The sequence below is a fragment of the Carassius carassius genome, chromosome 30, assembly GCF_963082965.1.
Source record: "Carassius carassius chromosome 30, fCarCar2.1, whole genome shotgun sequence".
Taxonomy (NCBI): Eukaryota; Metazoa; Chordata; class Actinopteri; order Cypriniformes; family Cyprinidae; genus Carassius; species Carassius carassius.
In genome coordinates, this window is record NC_081784.1 from 20,057,749 (window position 1) to 20,076,949 (window position 19,201).

The 19,201-nt window shown below is 36.5% G+C and overlaps 2 protein-coding genes across 3 annotated transcripts in view; both read left to right on the forward strand.

Annotated features, from left to right (window-relative positions):
- slf2 (SMC5-SMC6 complex localization factor 2) lies at nucleotides 1-14,882 on the forward strand. 2 transcript variants are annotated; one of them, XM_059517873.1, is made up of 21 exons: nucleotides 1-106; nucleotides 639-680; nucleotides 2,389-2,786; nucleotides 4,036-4,296; nucleotides 4,407-4,416; nucleotides 4,526-5,490; nucleotides 5,603-5,682; nucleotides 6,732-6,842; nucleotides 7,090-7,257; nucleotides 7,463-7,565; nucleotides 8,217-8,304; nucleotides 8,388-8,529; nucleotides 8,647-8,746; nucleotides 8,895-9,071; nucleotides 9,323-9,417; nucleotides 9,515-9,602; nucleotides 9,801-9,908; nucleotides 10,031-10,108; nucleotides 11,394-11,480; nucleotides 11,580-11,648; nucleotides 14,130-14,882. In XM_059517873.1, exons 1-21 carry the CDS (start codon nucleotides 91-93, stop codon nucleotides 14,640-14,642), a joined length of 3,699 nt encoding a protein of 1,232 aa, XP_059373856.1. In that variant the 5' UTR covers nucleotides 1-90; the 3' UTR covers nucleotides 14,643-14,882. The 2 variants fall into 2 exon arrangements, with proteins under 2 accessions (XP_059373856.1, XP_059373855.1); XM_059517872.1 differs by lacking the exons at nucleotides 1-106; nucleotides 639-680; nucleotides 2,389-2,786 and having other exon boundaries at nucleotides 4,086-4,272; nucleotides 4,383-4,416.
- Nucleotides 14,883-15,327: 445 nt separating this feature from the next.
- Nucleotides 15,328-19,201, forward strand: part of LOC132110854 (semaphorin-4G-like) — a 35,559-nt gene continuing 31,685 nt past the window's right edge. Inside the window, exon 1 of the mRNA XM_059517875.1 lies at nucleotides 15,328-15,971. The gene's annotated coding sequence lies outside the window, so the exon portion shown is untranslated. The remainder of the gene's footprint in view (nucleotides 15,972-19,201) is intronic.

Below are 19,201 nucleotides of genomic sequence, written 5' to 3' on the forward strand. Positions count from 1 at the left end.
TCCGGGAACTGCTTCACTCGCTCCTCCCTCTTAAAGATGGCGGCTCCCCGCAAACACAACAACACTTTCATCATTGAGTGGATCAAATAAATGTCTGCAATGGTTGGTACGCATCGCATATCATTTTGTTGTAAGGATTATATAACATTGGACTCTTTTTCAGAACTAGACGGACGCGTATACGGTAAAGTCTCCGCCATTTACGCGGTTTGACATCTAGAAAATTGTGGTTTTCTTGTGTACTTGCAAAATTGACTATGTATAACGTTTTGTCAGAATGAATCAAGTTAACACTCATTTGTAAAGTAACTTAAATGCTCTGATTTGAGAATTTGTTTAGTGTAGTCGGTCAAGTCTCGTGCATTAAGAGCATTTTCTGGCGTTTTACGACTAACGGTCGCCTTTCTGTGTAACGATAATTGATAGTTTATGGATAGTTTCGTTTCTCTAATCTAACGTTAGCATAAGTTATTGGTTCTGTTCCCGCTCATACACATTACAGTAACAAAGTACAAATAGTGAAAGTCGGCACAAATAGGAGGAAAGTGCTGGAAGTAGGTATTTCCTTTTTCCCCCATTAACGTTACCTTTTCCAAGACCAACGATTAAAGTTTTCTTTGTTTTTGTTTTTTCTACAGACACACGCCCACCTGATAGAAAACTGGAAGCATGTAGCACAGGTCTGTTGAATGTCCTCTATTACTGTGATCCAGTAAAATATTAATACTGTAATATATGGTGTGTGTTGTAAATGGCAGAGATTTCACAAAACGGGATTTGGTTATCTAAACACATGCTGGTTTTGCATGCACACATGTGAGTTCACTTGTTTTTAACATTTGATCCATACGTCTCACTTTGTACAGATCACTCAGAAGACTTTTAAAGACACCTATCTGTGTTTCATCAGTATAAAATGTCAAGTTTCCTCAAGCAGCACATCACCTCTATGGGTGAGATATGTGGTATATACTGTACAGGGATGCTTGGTGTGTTGGGCTGCTGTTGATCTGCTTGTGGGCTTACTGCAGTATGGCACAATTGGCTTGCAGATTGTCTCTCCTTATTTTCTGGGCTGGAATGCATTGCATGACTCTGAAAATTGCAACAGCTTAGCCATCTTACACTAAATGACTGACATGGAAACAATGTGTGTTCTAAAGTCATACTAGAATAACAAACATGCTTGATCCTCAGATTGGATTGATTAAAAGTCTGAAGCCCGGTGTTGCCAACTTGGCAATTTTGTTGCTAAATTTAGCAACTTTTCAGACTACCCTAGCAACTTTTTCTTCCAAAAGCACCTAGCAACAAATTTAGCAATTTAAAAAATACATTTATGCAACTTTTGATAAGTGACTCAGACAATAAAAAGGCACACATTTCCCATCCAAATTACACAAAAAAAGGGAAACCAAAGATGCCTAGCAGTACACACATCACATGAATTAAGTTAGCTGCTGTTTGCAGTTGTTCAATGTAATAATAATAATAATAATAATTTAATAATGGTTCATTTATAATACACTTTGTTATTAGCTTGTACCTGCGATAATTGTTCAGGCAGTACACGGTAATAAAAATGAAAAATATAATCGTAATTTTCCAGGACATTATCCATTATCCACTGTAACCCGAAAGTACAATGCGTAATTTAAAATGCAGGTAAAAAAATCAATTACGGAAAATTATTTCCTATTAACATAGTAGATTGTGCCTATTTTTACAGATGTTTCTTAGAGAATAACTATTCATAGACTTCTTAAAGCAAAATTGTTGAAAATGTGTAGTATTACTACGTTATAAAAAAAAAACTTAATCATTGTGTTATCATTCACAAATGTGTTAAGTGTTCAATAATTCAATGTATTTAAAAATACAGCTATTTATATTTTATTATATTATGCCTTTTATTTTACAAACAAATCTAAGTTTACATATATAAAATATAGTGTTTTTGCTGAGATTTGATGTTGTGACAATTTTGCATCGTGCTTATGCAATGACGTCATCGCACAATGACATCATAACGTCATTTAGTAACTTGTAGCAACAAATCAACCTTCCTTTCTCTGAAAATGAGTTGGCAACACTCATCATTCACTATGTGATTTTCTCCGACTGCTAAAAAATCTGCAGACTGGCTCTGACTTTCGGCAACTGTCTATGACTCCAAAAATCTGTACATAAGTCTTCTAGTATCTTCCAGCCAACTACTGTCAGTGCTCTTTGCATGTCAGTCTGATTTGTGCCTGCTAACAATCTTAATAAGCATGCACTAAGATATAATAACAGGTTTGAGCGGTGATTCAGCTGCTGTGATGATATGAATAGGTTTCTTTTGCACTTCTTGTCTGAATGCCTGACAGTGTGTTTTTTTGTTTTTAGTGAAAGAATTAATTCCACTAGGTGCTCCACGACATGACAGTGTAGATGCCACACCACATCCTTTGTCAGGTAGTCTTTGTCTTCAACCTTCTGAGAAGACTCCAAAACTTTTGAGCTCAATTCCTAACTGCATCCCGCCCACTAAAAACTCTGAGCTAGAGCAGAGGGACAGGTCCTTTTCTGCTGCACTCAAAGCCTCCAATAAGAGACCACATCAGGATGGTATTCTGGATTGCAAAGTTGTTATGAGAAAACTACAACCAGATAATGGCAACATTCACTTCAGGAAGGATGGCTCTCTCAATTCCACGGTTAAAAAGGACACTCTGCGGAGCAATAGTTCTTACAACAGAGACATTTCTTTTGCTCTCAGAAAGGAGCTGAATGAAAACTTGAGGGTAAAAGCAATTATGATTTTTTTTCTCTCTGCATTTCTATCAGTATTCTAATGCAGGGATTCCCAAACTTTTTTGTCAGCCAAATTGAATTAGGTCCTTTTTTATTTTAGTTTTATTCTAAGCAATAGCAAGATATAACTGTTGTAATACTTTAGAGCTTAGCATAAATAGAAAACAATTAAACGGCAACATTGCCATAACTTTTAATATTTATTTAATTTCCACGACTTTACATTCTGAAGAACCCAATAGTTAAATCATACAATTAAACCTTAAAGTGAATACATTATTGCTGCCCCCCCTGAGATTTTAATTTAATATTTCAAGAATTTAAAGGGATTGTTCACCCAAAAATGAGAATTTGATGTTTATCTACATTAAACCCTGCGGCCCGTGATGATACACTGATGATATATTGTGTTTTTACCTCTGATTCAGGCAATGTCCAAACTGTGCACATTCTATCGGCACCTATCTCTCAAATGGACCATTGACATTCCTAATTGAGACTATAAATAGTGTGTCAATGATCCATTTGAGAGATAGGTGCCGATAGAACGCGCACAGTTTGCACATTGCGTGTATCAGAGGTAAAAACACAATATAAATACTGTTCAGTTTCTTGCACGGACTGATCGTTTTGTGTCTTTACACATCAATGTATCGTCACGAGCCGCAGGGTTTAATTTAATTTTGTTTGTGTATGTTTTTTTTTCTTTTATTGTATTTTTTTTTAGCCATGATTCCCATCCACTTACATTATAAGAGCGATAGACTGCAATGGTTTGAGCTAAAAACATAGTCACCTACATCTTGATTGACCTGGGGGTGAGCAGATAAACATCACATTTTCTTTTTGGATGAACTATCCCTTTAACAATGCATTTGCTTGTCCACAATTATCTGATGTCAGTTAATGGTCACATGACATGCAGGTAAACAAACAAAATATAAAAAAAAAACTTTTGATTTGATTGTTTTTATTTTGAAATTATTTATTTATTTTACATTTTTATTATTTAATTAGCTTTTCTTCAACTCTCATCAAATCCCCTGCAGTTCCCTCAGTATGGGAAACACTGCTACTAAATATACATACTTTACATTGGCTTATGTGGTCACTGTTTTTTCTGGTGATTAAATTCAGGGCTTTTGTGGTGATGGAAAATGTAATGTAAAGCTTGTGGTTGGTGTTTGCTTATTTGATACCATCTTCATGACCATTAATCCACTGATGTTCTCTGTTCAGGTCAGAGGAGGTTTGTTTCAGTCAGATGCTGTGAAAGTCCAGAGACATTCTCTCCCTCATACATCTCATTCCGAGTGTAACCCTGAGAGCAGTAGTTCCTGCTCATTCCAGCATAAACCAAAAGCGTCAATTAACACAGAGGCACGATTCATTCACCATCCTGATCAGAAAAAAGATGAAAGACTGGAGAATAGAGACCACAAAACCTCTCATTGTAGCAACATGTCCTTACAGAAGGTACTGTTGAAGCTCTACACTTTTGTTCAATAATTTTATGATATGCCACCTTTTTTCAAGTGAGTGCATGTTAAGCCGGTTTTCATCTATTTTCATTGATTGTGTTACAGGAATTAAGCACCCCTCACCACAAGACTAGTCCAGGTATGGATTATTGATCTTTGTTTTATTTCTGATCTCACCCAGTTTTTTTATTTAATAATTTTATAAAGCCGTTTCTCTTTCCATATCAAATACTACTTTTTGCCAACAGAGGGCAGGATGTCTCTATCTGCAAAGAGAAAAAGGGAGGGTAGTACAGACAGTGAGAAGGAAATTAAACGACCGTGTGTTGATTTCCAACCCACCTCGCCTTTAAAGTTTGTCAGGCGTGCTTTTGTGAAGTCCAGCAATGAGTCTGTGATAACTATAAAGGAGAAAGAGTCTCCTAAACCACTTCCTGTTGCACCAAACAGCAGCAATAAACCGAGACCTACGCCTTCCCTCGCCAGGCAGCTCTTTGAACCATGTAAGGACTCAAATACAGGAAGCGACAAACCTCACTCATTTCAACTCGTTAAATCACCCATGACTTCAGAGCCTAAAGACGCTATGGTGGCACGAGCCAACAAAAATCCCAAAGCTCCACCAAGCCAGCCGCATTTGCGCAAAGTCTCTCCGAAGTCGAGCACAACGTTCGACAGCATCGAGACCCTCTTTACTCCAGACTGCTGCTTGCCATCACCCAAAACTCATAACAAAAAAACAAATGCTGAGAGAGAAACTTGTACAGTCTCCACACACACAAGCCCCACTTCTGACCATAAGGAGAGTGTTAAAATTCACTTGTCTGCTCATCATCCTGATCTAAGCTCACCCAGCTTTGCAGAACAAGCCAGTTCATGTAAGATGGAATCAGATGAAAGAACGCAGTTGAAAGTGGAGCAGTCACGCAGCCCCAAGGCTATCATGCCTGCCCCAGCTGTTTCGGTGAAAGAAGAATCAAGAGAACAGTATTGGTGCCCCAAGTGGAAAGATCCCTTAGATATTGAGCTGGGATCCGACTCTGGCGACGAGCTGAGAGAGCACTGCAATATCAGCCTCAGCAGCAGTAGCAGTGGTCATGAAGATGATCCACTGCCATCTCTGGAGAAGCTGATGAGTCGGAGAGACCATGTGCCTGTTACTCCTGAAAAAGATGCTTTCTCAGAGCCCAACACACCGATCTCAAAAGCAGCAGTAAGTTTAAGGATGTTCAAAAACATGTTATGACCTCATGTGTCATTAATCACTCTTTAAAAAAAGTTTCTTTTTTTTTTTCTTCTTTTTTTTTTTTCTTCATCTGTATTAGCCCGAGGCAGTGAAAACCAAAGCCGTTAGTTATAGAAATACACTGGAGCAGATGCTGCAAGAGAAGGAACAATATCAGAGGTTGGTCTGAAAACCTGATTTGTTTTTTCCCTCCCAACTTCCTTCCCAGCTTGTCTCATTTTGTGCTTGGCAGCCCCTTGGTTTGTTATAGTGCTTTGGGATATCAATGACTAAGAGGTGAAAATCTCAATGTTGACAGCTTTTAGTGGTTAGTTTAGTGGTGTTTACTAAGGCAAGCAAAGTAATTAATGTGAATCGAGTAATTGAATCTAACTCTTCTGAAGAGTCAAGATTGCTTTATATTATAACTAGGTTTAATTCAGACTTTGAATCTGTATATAAATATATATAAAAACACTGATAAACACACATACATCGAGCAAATCAAATATGGTAAACAGAAGGTCAACTGTACTTTTGAGCATCCGTTTACTATATTTGAGCTTCATTTGTGTTTTGAAGATATAAAAACATGAGGACATGATGAGTCAATGATGACAGAATTTTCAGTTTTGAGTGAGCTATTCCGTTGAATCAGCCTTTACATTGCTTACATTTAGCATTGTGCACTTTTTGAAAGTGCTCTATGGACTACAAGACGTGAATAGGAACTCAAATTATGTGACTTGTTGAGGAGAGGTCTGAGAAGAAGTTTGACACCTGAGACACTAAAATGGCCATCCATAAAGACCATACTATAGAGACTTAGGTGGACTCTTGACTTCAAACAGTAAGCAACTGGCTAGACTCACTAGAACAGTGGTTCTCTGCCTTTTGGACTCCAAGGTTCTTATGTGTCCGAGACAATATTTGAAGGCCAATATTCGGAGCCCTGGTTTAGAACTGCTCCCCTAGAACCACTAGTAATGTGCTGAAAACCACCAGCTACAATGGTGGTGTTGGTATTAATGTCAGGCATTCTGGCTGACAGTAACACTTTGAGCGTGTAAAATTGACATTGTTGTTTATTCCGGCTGTCAGTCTCACAGACCTGTGATTTATGCTATGGCAGAATTTGTTGAGACAGAACAAGCTTCATTTAGCCTGCAGTCTCACCCTGATAAATGTCTAATAATGACTTGACACTAGATTTTAATTTGACTACACAGGTCAAAAGAGTTGGAGAGACAGTTACTTGAGTCATGTAAAGAGGATCTGCTGAATTCATATGAGGACGAGAACAGTGAAAGTAAAGAGGAAGACATCTCACTTGAGCAAAGGTATTTTGTCCATACTGTAAATAGCTTGCTTCATTCATTTTTTTTAAATTCAATCTTTAGTAATGACTGTCTGCACCAATTCAAACTGCACCAATTTAAGCCTTTTGATGGTTTAAAGTAGATTAAGGCAGTCAGTTTAAATACAATTTTTGGAGTTTGAATATTTATGCTACCTCGTATTATGTAGAATATTGTCAGCCTTTTGAAAATGTATGGTTAATCTGAAAAGCTTTGTTTTAATTTTTAGGGAATTTTTGCAAAGGTTCTCGGTTGCCTCATGTGCCATCAGGGACATCCACCCAGGAGAGGAAGTATTCTTACCTGCTAGGTTTGGTCGACTCTTCAACCACCAGACGCTGGACCTGAGGAAGATTAGTGTGACTCCGCGTAACAAATCACAACAAATCCTCCTTCAGTAAGACTGCCAGCACTCATCATTTCACTTTTCTCTAGCTTTTAGTTAATGCTTAAGATAAAAGGTATAAATATGATATCAAGTGTCAAAATGTGCTAATTGTTTAAATGTAGAAAATGAAAAAAAAAAAAGTTTTTTTTTTTTGTTATTACTATTCTTTATTGCACTTTTAGCAATATGAGCTTTTTGTTTTCTTCCTCTATAGGGCCCGTACTGAGCATGTGCTGTCTCTGATCAGTGCTGGCTTGTTGAGGAAAGCCTACTTTTCTTTCCCATGTCAGCCTGAGGTTACACTCTGGCTTTTCCAGGTAAAACCACCCTATTTCCTTATATTTTCTGTCCTACAAAACACTGTGTGCTTGGTCAGTAACACATGGATGTACTATACAGTTGGCCAAAAAATATATACAATTAATCTACATTTAAAAATATGTGAATGCTACGAGCTTTAATATTTTGTTATCTAATGGAATGCTCTTTTTGGGGCCACTGCATGCTTAGTGTCATATTGTCATTTTTATTTTTATTTTTTGATGGGTTGAGCAGTTTTCATGAGTTGAAATAGATAATACATGTATTTTTAGCATTCCTTTTGTATTGTTCTATGGTTGAATTTAAGTTTTAGGTTTGCTGTTCCTATGATATTTATTTGACTCATTGCATTTTGTTCACGCCGTCTTATATTCTTTCATAGGAAGTCTGTAACTTTTGTTCTGTTGAGACATTTACGTTTAAACCTGTCAAAACTTAGACATTACAGCTGGGTTACTTTCTTGAGGTCTTATGCTTTTAATACCCCAACATGCATATAACTTCGTAGACTCAACTCATTGTCATATAGCCAAAATGATTCATTCATTAAAATGCAATGCTTGATTTAATTTGAATAATTAATTACAACCAGCACTTTAACACAGTGCACAATTATCTACCTGAAATTTACTCTGACGCCTTTTCAGATGATGTCAGTTCACCCAAACCCCATTATTTCCTCACACATCATGCAGTCGTTGCAGACCATTGCTCTGTCTGCTGCTCAACACATAGGTATGCTTGAAAGACCTCATAATGGCCAAGTATGCTGTTCACATAGAACGGATAAAGCTCTAAAATTGACTGTTGTGTTATAGTTGAACACCAGAGGCAAAGTTTTAAAGTGTGGGTTCCTTCTGTACGGGACATCACCCTGGTTTTCCTGAACATGGGGGCATCATTTATCAATCTGTTCCCTTTGGAGGCTCTGCAACCCCCTTTTTCTGAGGGAGACCTTTTGTGAGTTTTTTACCTTTCAGTCTGCACTGCAACCTTATACTTCTGTGCTAGTCATATGTCTTTTCAGCTTCATAAAAATGCTGGTTGGTATTTTAATGCATATGTATGTGTTGGCAGAGAGAGCCTTCAGCCGGAAGAAACCAGCCAAGACGGATTGATATCTAACATGAAAGACAATGCCACTTTGCCAGTACATAATTTAGAGAGTGTTCTCAATGTAAGCGGAGTATTTTAAGAATGAGTATATCATGTATTGTGTTGTAGGTGATTTTTCATTTGTTTAACGATGGTTTAGCTTTAAATGCAATAGTAATTGTCAATCTAATTTGTGCCTATGTTTTTGTTTTTTTTAATTATTTGTTCAGTACCTCTCCCTGTGTACTGCATTGTGTCCGAGAGCGTACACTGATGAGGAGCTGCTCTTGCTTCTGGCGGTAGTGTGTAGAATTGGACTGGACACTCATTTTCAGCTGCTACCTACTGGACACTTTAGCCTCCTGCTCCAGAATCTGCTCAAAAACATCACACACTGGGATGTACAGGTAAGAAAGAGGATGTTCAATATTCTTATAACACAAAAATGAACATTCTGTTATCATTACTTGCCATCACACTATTGCAAACCATTATCATTTTGGAGCCCAAAATTCAGTTATCCTATAATGAAAAAGTGAGTGCATTCTTCTTCTTTTGTTTTCCACGTTTAAACTGAAAATAATTTGTATTTTTAGGTGGACAACCTGTTTATCATTTTCTCATGTTTAACACCGCTTTCTCTTTTTTTTCTGTGTAGATATCTAAAGCTTGTCAGACCCTGACTGATTTGTCAGAAGATCATCACAACCTCAGGAGACTTGTTTATCTTCTTCCAGATAGCAGTTGTGGAAAGTAAATGAAAATATATATGAATATGAAAAAAAAAACAAATCATATATATTACTTTTAAATGCTTTCTGCAATTATTCATCTGCTATTTCTTCAACAGGGAATTAAAACGACACCTGAGTGTGTCTATCATCTCAAAGCTTTTGAATCACACCTGCACTTATAAACCCTCAGGGACAGAGTTTAAGGTGAGAATAATCCATTGAATATTAACGGCTTTTTAATGTTTAGACAGGTCAGCTCTGTAGATGCATTATGGTTTGTGATGAGTGCAATTGTGCAGGTGTATCATCCACTGGCCAACCTTGTCAAACCACTTTCATTTTTGAAGAAATGCACTGTTTGAAGATAAAAATTAATCTTTGTTTCTATCACTATTTTTCCAGCTATCTGAGCTGAAACCTTTGCTACCTCAAATGCGTCCCTCGTCCCTACTGAAAGGCCTTAGGTCTGCAAGGAAAGCAGAAGATGGTGATGCCAATCTAGACCAACAAGTAAGCAGAAAATCTTCTGAGGGATGAGAGCTATTGGATCATTACCTTTTTTTATATCCAAGAGTGATAAAGTGAAACCACTTGAAGTTTAATAAGCTGATAAATGATCTTCTTTCGCACAGGCATATTACCTCTGCTACAGCCTTTTGACTTTGACAAATGAAGCCTCCAATTTTGAGTTTTTACCCTCAGCTCAGAGAGTAAGTGTCCAATTTCTGTTTTTATATTATTATATAGTAAGGAAAGAAAATTTGATTACATTCCAGGAAGTTACAATCCAGTTCCAAAACAGTTCTCAATCTATCTTAATTTTCATTGTTATGCCGTTTTTATGTTTGGTCCGACGTATGCTTTTTCATTCAGCAGAGTTATTGATGATGGACTTAGAAATCAAAGTTTTGTAGATCGATCCAATAGAATTGAGATGCTCTGTGAATAGATTTTACAGTGCAGTCATAAAGAAGCATTGAATCAATGAATCAGTCACAGAAAGAGCGTCAGTGGACACAGCCCCGCTCTGTCTTCTGGTACCACTCATACCCTCAGGGACCAATTATGAACTTAACTAATCTTACTCTCTCAAGAGAAAGCAGTACTTGTGTGAATTGAAGTGAGGGATGATTTTACTGACTAGAAGCGTGATGTTTTGGGCGAGGGGAGGTTGGTTCAATATACATCTTCTTTAGCATTGTTCATTACATTTTGAGTAAGATCAGTGTCATTCATTTTCAGACTTTTGACAATATTCATTGCTTTAGTATTTTCTCTGGAATGGCTTAAATAGACGAAAATGATAAAAAATTATTTTATTTATTTATTTTTAAATAAGGAACCATAATTTCAACAAAACAATCATTGTTGCTAGTTAGATTTAAAATGTTTAAATGTAAATTATAATCAAATGGTTAAATAATATTAAGGTTGTTTTTCACTGAAAGGATATATAATAATAATAATAATATTAGTGCATTTTTATAAACAAAAGCTATTATTATATATCTTAAGTAAGGTATAGTCATTATGGCTAAATAAACCCAATGAGACTTCTCAGGACTTGTATCATCCCGAAGAGGCTTATTTTGCGATAATGATTGTCCATTATCTCTCTTATTACACAACTGCTTACCGAAAAAATAATAGTATAAAAAAATGCACTAGACTATAGAATGACAGATGATTGACCAGTCAGAATTTAATATTCTGGAGATCTCTGTAATAACCTGAAAATCTCAGTTCTTATGACAACAAACAAATCTTTAAATCAATTTTTTAATCAAACTTACCAGTTCCCTATGTGGTGTTTGCTGCTTTAAATCCCAAGTGCACAACAAAAGCTTACTGCGATGGGTCTAATTTACTTCCTCAATATTGCATGAATAAAGTAAGGCACATCTGACTGTGCCTTAGTCTTTGTTTTGTAAGTATTGTTTTATATCACAATTGTATTACTTAATTAGCCTAATATGTGCCCTTTTTCACTTCCAGAGTGATCTGCGGAGTCTTTCTTCTCAGCTGGAGAAGCATATTAAGTGTGACATAAGGGAGAGCGAGAAAATGCTGTACAGAAGCAAGGTAAAGAGCAGCTTCAATCTGTTCTCTGAGAATCCCTAATTCTTCTGATATCAAAGGGATCCAGATTTTTATTGGCAGTGTGTTTCTTTTCTTCTGTAGGTGAAAGACTTTGTGGCTAGGATATACACCAAGTGGCAGGTGCTTCTCACACGAACAAGGCCTCAGGAGGTAATGTGAATGAATTTATTTTATTTATCCTTTTATTTTTCCAGGAAAGTCCCATTGAGATAAAAGAAATCTCTTCTTCCAGGGAGTCCTGGCCAAGATGACCGTACAAAAAATTCACATAAACTTTCACAAACATACACCTCATAAGACAGTTATATACAAACCCGATTCCAAAAAAGTTGGGACACTGTACAAATTGTGAATAAAAACAAAATGCAACAATGTGGAAGTTTCAAATTCCAATATTTTGTTCAGAATACAACATGTATATCAAAACGATGACATATCAAATGTTTAAACTGAGAAAATGTAACATTTAAGGGAAAAATAATTTGATTTAAAATTTCATGGCATCAACACATCTCAAAAAAGTTGGGACAAGGCCATGTTTACCACTGTGTGGCATCCCCTCTTCTTTTTATAACAGTCTGCAAACGTCTGAGGACTGAGGAGACAAGTTGCTCAAGTTTAGGAATAGGAATGTTGTCCCATTCTTGTCTAATACAGGCTTCTAGTTGCTTAACTGTCTTAGGTCTTCTTTGTCGCATCTTCCTCTTTATGATGCGCCAAATGTTTCCTATGGGTGAAAGATCTGGACTGCAGGCTGGCCATTTCAGTCCCCGGATCCTTCTTCTACGCAGCCAAACGCACTCATGCAACCCCATACCATCAGAGATGCAGGCTTCTGAACTGAGCACTGATAACATCTTGGGTTGTCCTTGTCCTCTTTAGTCCGGATGACATGGTGTCCCAGTTTTTGATTAGTCTGACCACAGAACAGTTTTCCACTTTGCCACAGTCCATTTTAAATGAGCCTTGGCCCAGAGAAAACACCTGCGCTTCTGGATCATGTTTAGATATGGCTTCTTTTCTGACCTATAGAGTTTTAGCCGGCAACGGTGAATGGCACGGTGGACTGTGTTCACTGACAATGTTTTCTGGAAGTATTCCTGAGCCCATGTTGTGATTTCCATTACAGTAGCATTCCTGTATGTGATGCAGTGCCGTCTAAAGGCCCGAAGATCACGGGCATCCAGTTATGGTTTTCCGGACATGACCTTTACGCACAGAGATTGTTCAAGATTCTCTGAATCTTTGGATGATATTATGCACTGTAGATGATGATAACTTCAAACTCTTCGCAATTTTTCTCTGAGAAACTCCTTTCTGATATTGCTCCACTATTTTTCGCCACAGCATTGGGGGAATTGGTGATCCTCTGCCCATCTTGACTTCTGAGAGACACTGCCACTCTGAGAGACTCTTTTATACCCAGTCATGTTGTCAATTGACCTAATAAGTTGCAAATTGGTCCTCCAGCTGTTCCTTATGTGTACATTTAACTTTTTCGGCCTCTTATTGCTACCTGTCCCAACTTTTTTGGAATGTGTAGCTCTCATTAAATCCAAAATGAGCCAATATTTGGCATGACATTTCAAAATGTCCCGCTTTCAACATTTGATATGTTATCTATATTGTATTGTGAATAAAATATAAGTTTATGAGATTTGTAAATTATTCCAATCATTTTTTTTACTCGCAATTTTTTGGAATCGGGTTTGTACATTGAACTGAATACAGTCAACTGAAGAATACAAGAATACTCTCAACTGTTGCTGATAAAATCTGTTGTTACTTTTGGCTGGCTATGAAGGCCAGATTTTGTTTCGAAGTGTTTTTGGAATTTAAGCAACATGACTCCTTTACATTCATAACACGTGTATCTACAGCTAAAAGGAAAGCATTGTGGCTGAAAGTTCACAGGTAGAGTCAGCATGAAGAATTAGTGACATTAAAGAATTTTTTTTGTCATAGATGTCTTTTTATAACAGTCATCCATTGCAAAAAAAAGTTCATTGATCTATTTGTGTGTGTGTTGCTTTGCAGTGCTTTTTCAAAGTTTAGGTTCAACTAAAAAAAAAAAAACACCTTCTCTTGATCTTTCATTCCACAACCTTGCATCTCCCTTTTTAAATGCAAAAATGTGTTCTGTGTGAATGCCTCCTTGAAATATAGTTTTCATGTGTACTGTTTTATCATACTGTAAATTGCAAAGAAAAAGCAGCCACATGCCGTTCTACCATATTTTTCTTTTGTGTTCTAATAGTCACACTTTAGTTTTAGGACCAATTCTCATAATTTACTAGTTTTCTACTAGTATGCATATTGCTAGCAGATTGGATGTTTATTAGTACTTACAGAGTGCATATTAATGCCTTATTCTGCATGACCGTATTGTAGATCCCATAATCCTACCCTACACCTAAACTTAACAACTACCTTACTATCAATAAGCAGCAAAATAGGAGTTTGAGGCAAAAGTCGTAGTTAATAGAGAGAATTGGTCCTCAAACTAAAGTGTGACCCATGAAAGTCAGTCAGTCATATGGGTTTAAAACATGAGGGTGAGTATGTGATGAGAGAATTTTCATTATTTACTGGATGAACTATGCTTCAGTGGGTCTATTGTGTAATTCACAGGGAAAGCTGTATGATTATTGGAAGCCCCCACCAGAGGATGAGGTGTCCAGCAGTCCTCGGGGCCAGTCCTGCATCAAATCACAAGACACTTTAGAGAGTGCAGAAGAAACTCTGACCACAGAGTGGAGCAGTACAGAATCAGACGAAGATGCTGAGAGCGAAGAGGAAGAAGAGAACTTGCCGAAAGAGTGTGAGGAACCTCAACCTCTGGAGAGGAAAGTGAAGATCGAACGAGATGAAGATTGTGTGGAGGACATCAGTGATTCAGAGGAGAAAAATGATGAGCCAAAGCAACAGCTGATGGAGCTAGAGGATGATAGAAAGTTTGAACAAATATCTGATGAAGAGCTGGTTGAAAGTCTTCAAGACTTAGAGTGTGAGGGTGATGATCTCATAAACAGAGAGGAGGAGCTTCTAAAAGATGAGGAGCCTCATGAAGAAAATAGAAAGCACATACCTGTAGAAGAAAACTCTGAGGTGTTAGAGGAGCTTGAGGACTTGTTAAAGAGCTAAAATGAAAAAGCAAATTAAGGAAGGGATTTGAGAGGGCTGGAGTTTGAGAAGTCTGAGAAAGAATAGAGACATTCTCAGGTCATTTCAATTTTATGACGCACCTTTATTGCCATCCACGCATATACATTATGTGGGGGTTTGTGCATTCATTAATGTTTATAGAGTCTTTCAGTTACACATGTTATGCCTATAGGTGTTCACAAATCGTTTATAATATATAATCTGTGTGTCTGTTCTGCATTTACCAGTTGTCCTTAATTTTTTATTCTTCTTTTTTTAAGATGTCTTATTGAATGTTTGGCCTCCTTTTCTCTGAAAATGAGACCATGAGCATATTTTTATGTACATGCATTTCATTAGTGCAAACTTGTAATGTCTATATGGTTAATGTGCACACTGGTAGTTTTCAGGATCAACTCTTTATGCTGCTGTCGAATCTCTTCTGATTAATTTTTACTTGCTGTAGCTGGAAAAATCTGGAGCATCTTCATCCAGAAAATATTCATATATATATCAGCAAAAGCAAGGGCTTAAATAATAGTCAACTTTTTTCTATAAGTTCTAAGGATGTTTAAGCAGCTTAGTAGGCTTGAGTACAGAGTGAATATAGTGTATTTGTATTATGTTGTTGTTAGCAATAGCTAGAAGCGAAAATGTTAGAGTGAAATTTGTCATAAGCATTATTTAAAAACTGATTTCTGCATTTCTTAAAAAGAGAGAAAATCCTTTGGTTATTTTTATGAAAATAAATACTTGTTCTGATAAACAGGTCTGTGTGTGTGTTTCCACTCACACTTCAGACTAGCCTGATCTTACAAGTGTTTACATCATAATCTTGCACTATTCATCTCTTCCAAATGGTAGTGGTAATTGAGCAGTATGTATGCCTAAGGCATGCCACTTTCGTGCATTTTCACTTATGTGTATTCCTATTCTGACTTCCACCTCTATTCTGCAATCAGCTTATTTAACAATGAGCAGATTGCATGTTTAAACGGTGCTCTTTGTTTATAATAATAATTGTGCTTTTCCAATTGATAGCGAAGGAATGCGGTAGCTCAAATATTTCCCGGGAGCCCAGATGAGTTACCCAATAATGCCGTCAGTCAGCAGCGTGTTCGCAGTTCGAGCTCATTGTTTGAGATGTAGAGGACTGGCGCAGGAGGGCGTAGAGTACCTGTGACGAGGATCGCGCGCGCACACGCAGAACAGCGACATCACAGCAGAGTTCATTCCGCGTCTCCGCTCTGTCTCACGATACTTGGCTTTAAACTAACTACTAGACGACTTTCCTGCGTTTTTGCACGATTTGTGACGAAAGGCATTTCAGTAAGTAGACCATTTTGATACTGTGTACGTTTTCTCATTCTTTTTGTGAGGTTTGTTGTCAGTCACGTCTAAATAGTGAGCATCGAACGATAGATAGAGAAGTTCTTTCTGACAGTTCAGTATGAACAAGTCTCACATACTGTTGAGTGAAGACAGCATCATTAGACAACACCAAAAAGCTGAAATGATAATTAAAACCTAATTCAAAATTAAAATAGATTTAATTTTAAAATAAATTTGCACATATGAATCCTAAACGTATGGCAAGCCATTTTAACATTCATTCCTTTAAAAATAACTTTGTTTCTTAGAAATATTGCAAAGTAAACAAGTAGTATCATTTTGCGTAGTACTAGTATCTGTTACATTTCACTACCATATATTAATAAGTATCTAATACAAGTAACTTATTTTTTTATTATTTTTTTTTGTAAATATTCAAATATTTACTTGTCTGTTGTAGTATTCCTTGTACTAATTGAAAAATATTTATTAGACACTAGTGTGTATTCCAGTTGTTACTAGAAATGTTTTTAATTGAACAACCACTAAATGGTGAGATAAAAATGTTAATTTGCAATATATATATATATATGTATATATATATATATATATATATATGTATATATATATATATGTGTGTGTATATATATATATATATATATATATATATATATATATATATATATATATATGTATGTAAACACACACACACATACATACTAATACATTTTTAATACATTTACTAGTAAAGTTTGGGATAGATTAGAGTAAATAAATAAGTAATGGTGCATAATAAATCGTTACTACAAGTAAAACTAAAATAGGTGTCAGCAACAGTTGGAATAGTCATTGTCTGAACCACAAATTTGCAATTTGTTACCAGTAAAATAGAATAGATACTTGTCACTATTGGGATAGTGACTAGTGACAGTTCAGTATTTTAAGTACTAGCAAATAGTAAGTAGTACCTAACCAATACATACTACAAGTGAAACTAAAGTGCTAGGTGCTAGTTAATTTTTAGGAAAATACATTTTAAAAATGGCTTGCCATACTAAGTATAATCTTTCTTCTGTCAAAGACTAGTTCACTGGAAGTTAACTATTAAACTGTGAAAGGCCATGTGACTGAAAGGTATTTTAGGGTATTGATACATGATGAGAAAGATTGTGGACACGTCTGCATTTAATCAGATTAATGTGCAGAATATTAGTCAACTGACAGTGAGAATTTGCAGGGCAGTTTTTCCAGGCACAAACACATTTAACTGTCCAAGTAAGATGACATCTGGAAGAAGAAAGTATTTGAATGACACACAGAATGTACCCGATAGAAATAAAACACAAATGTATTTGATTATTGTTGCTTATGTTTTGCTATCTTTTACAAATATTAAAACTATTATTTACAAAATATATGCTCTCTCATTGGCATCAGAAATGTTTAAGGATGCTCTAATGCTTCATTATTTACTCCAAAACAGCATCAGAGCCACATCTGATATTGTAGGGTTAAAGCTACATATTTTACTATGAAATTTAATATTGTGTCTTTAAACTGAACTTGGAGCCGATACAGTAAAGATGTCTTTGTTGCATCCTGCCACTTGATTTTTTTCCACTGTTTACTGCATTTATAGTTCAACAGAATCTCATTTTTATTCCCATCAGAAAAAAAAACAGTCCCTCATGTGATTCATCATCTGGTCAATGACTCAAGTGTACAATCATCAGTGCTTATCCTCAAGGTCCTATGCATGCAAGAATGACATTTTTGTGAATGACGGCTTTCATAATTAAGCAATTCTCATTCATAAGCCAAACACTGATTACGTTGTTTTACTGATATCTTAAGCTAACCTTAGTAGCCTCTATGGAAGTTATTTATCTACTTTCTTTGTTCATTGCCTTGTGGTGGAATATTGCTGGATCCTGTTTCATTGATGATGAACTAGATGGCAGATTTGCTGTTGAATTTCTGTGGTAGATCGTTGGGCTGATTTGTCTAGACTCTCAAAAGGTCTTGACCTGATACTCTGTTCTTGAATGCAATTATTTCAATGTTTTATAAATATTTAAACATCAAAACTCTGGTTGTGTCAGTCAGTCAGTCAGTTAGTAAGTTTCTTTACTGTCCACAAGTGGAAAACTGTCATTGGCTTCACAATGCATCATAACAAGACCAACACAATAAAACAATTCTACATAAGATCAATAATAATAATAAAAAAACATTTAACTTGACATCTGATAGACATTTTTAGTTCTTTGATGTTGTTTAAAGCATCGCCTTGATGTCCTCCTTCATTCACATACTCTACAGGTCCTTAATGCATGGAATATAGCATGTCACTGTCATTCGATTACATCCATGAAATCATGATATGAATTTAATGTGCTTGTCGGTGCTGCTGTCTCTCTTTTGAGGCAACTGACCCTTTAACTCGCATGTAAATGTGCTCAAAGTCACTGACAGCTGGTTAAAGATGCATGAAGGGTCTCATGCAGTCACTGTTCAGCTGAGCAGAAACAGAGCGATCGTTTTCTCTCTGCAGCTGCACAATTCTTGTCACTTGATTCAGTCCATCCTACAGCCTGATACCATGAATCCTGTTGTACAATTCAATGATTTATTTTTAAATCAACTCGCAGCTGATCTTCCATTGTCTGGAACTGGCTTTAGCCCATCTCTCTGGCTCTGAAAGCAGAATACTGATCTCTTTTGGGGCTCTCTGATGTGTCCACTGTGCTGATCTGGAGCTGTCGCTGTGGGCTACAGTGGGCGCCAATTGATATGCTTTCATTTGCTTTCCAATGGTTTTAGCGCTATGAGGTTTTCCACTGGGAAGATTTGGCCTCTCAAGTGTCTGACCTATTCTTACTTTCTTTATAGCTCTCATTCTCTCTAGCACATCTGAATTGGCTAAATAATAGTACTGCTGTTGGTTGGGTAGTTATAATCCTATAATGGATTCAATCCGTGCTGTTCTATGAGCAGTTCAGCAGAAAAGTTATTTGATTTCTGAAACTTTCAGTGATATTTAATATCATATACTGTCATAACTGCTAATGCTTTGTTGACATCAAATTCCCTTAAGGGCTGCACAGACCTTTCAAAGCATATTTTAGTGATGAAAATTCACTCTCCTATTCAAACCAATAATGATTTAAATTTGTCAGCATTATTTGAACAACATGGTAAGTGCAAAAAGGAATCATCATATATAA

Excerpts from the sequence above, each read along its gene's own strand:
- slf2 (XM_059517873.1), top strand. Across the intron at positions 2,787-4,035 it reads AGCTGAATGAAAACTTGAGG|GTCAGAGGAGGTTTGTTTCA; the intron begins GTAAAAGCAATT and ends TTCTCTGTTCAG. Across the intron at positions 8,747-8,894 it reads ATTTAGAGAGTGTTCTCAAT|TACCTCTCCCTGTGTACTGC; the intron begins GTAAGCGGAGTA and ends TTATTTGTTCAG.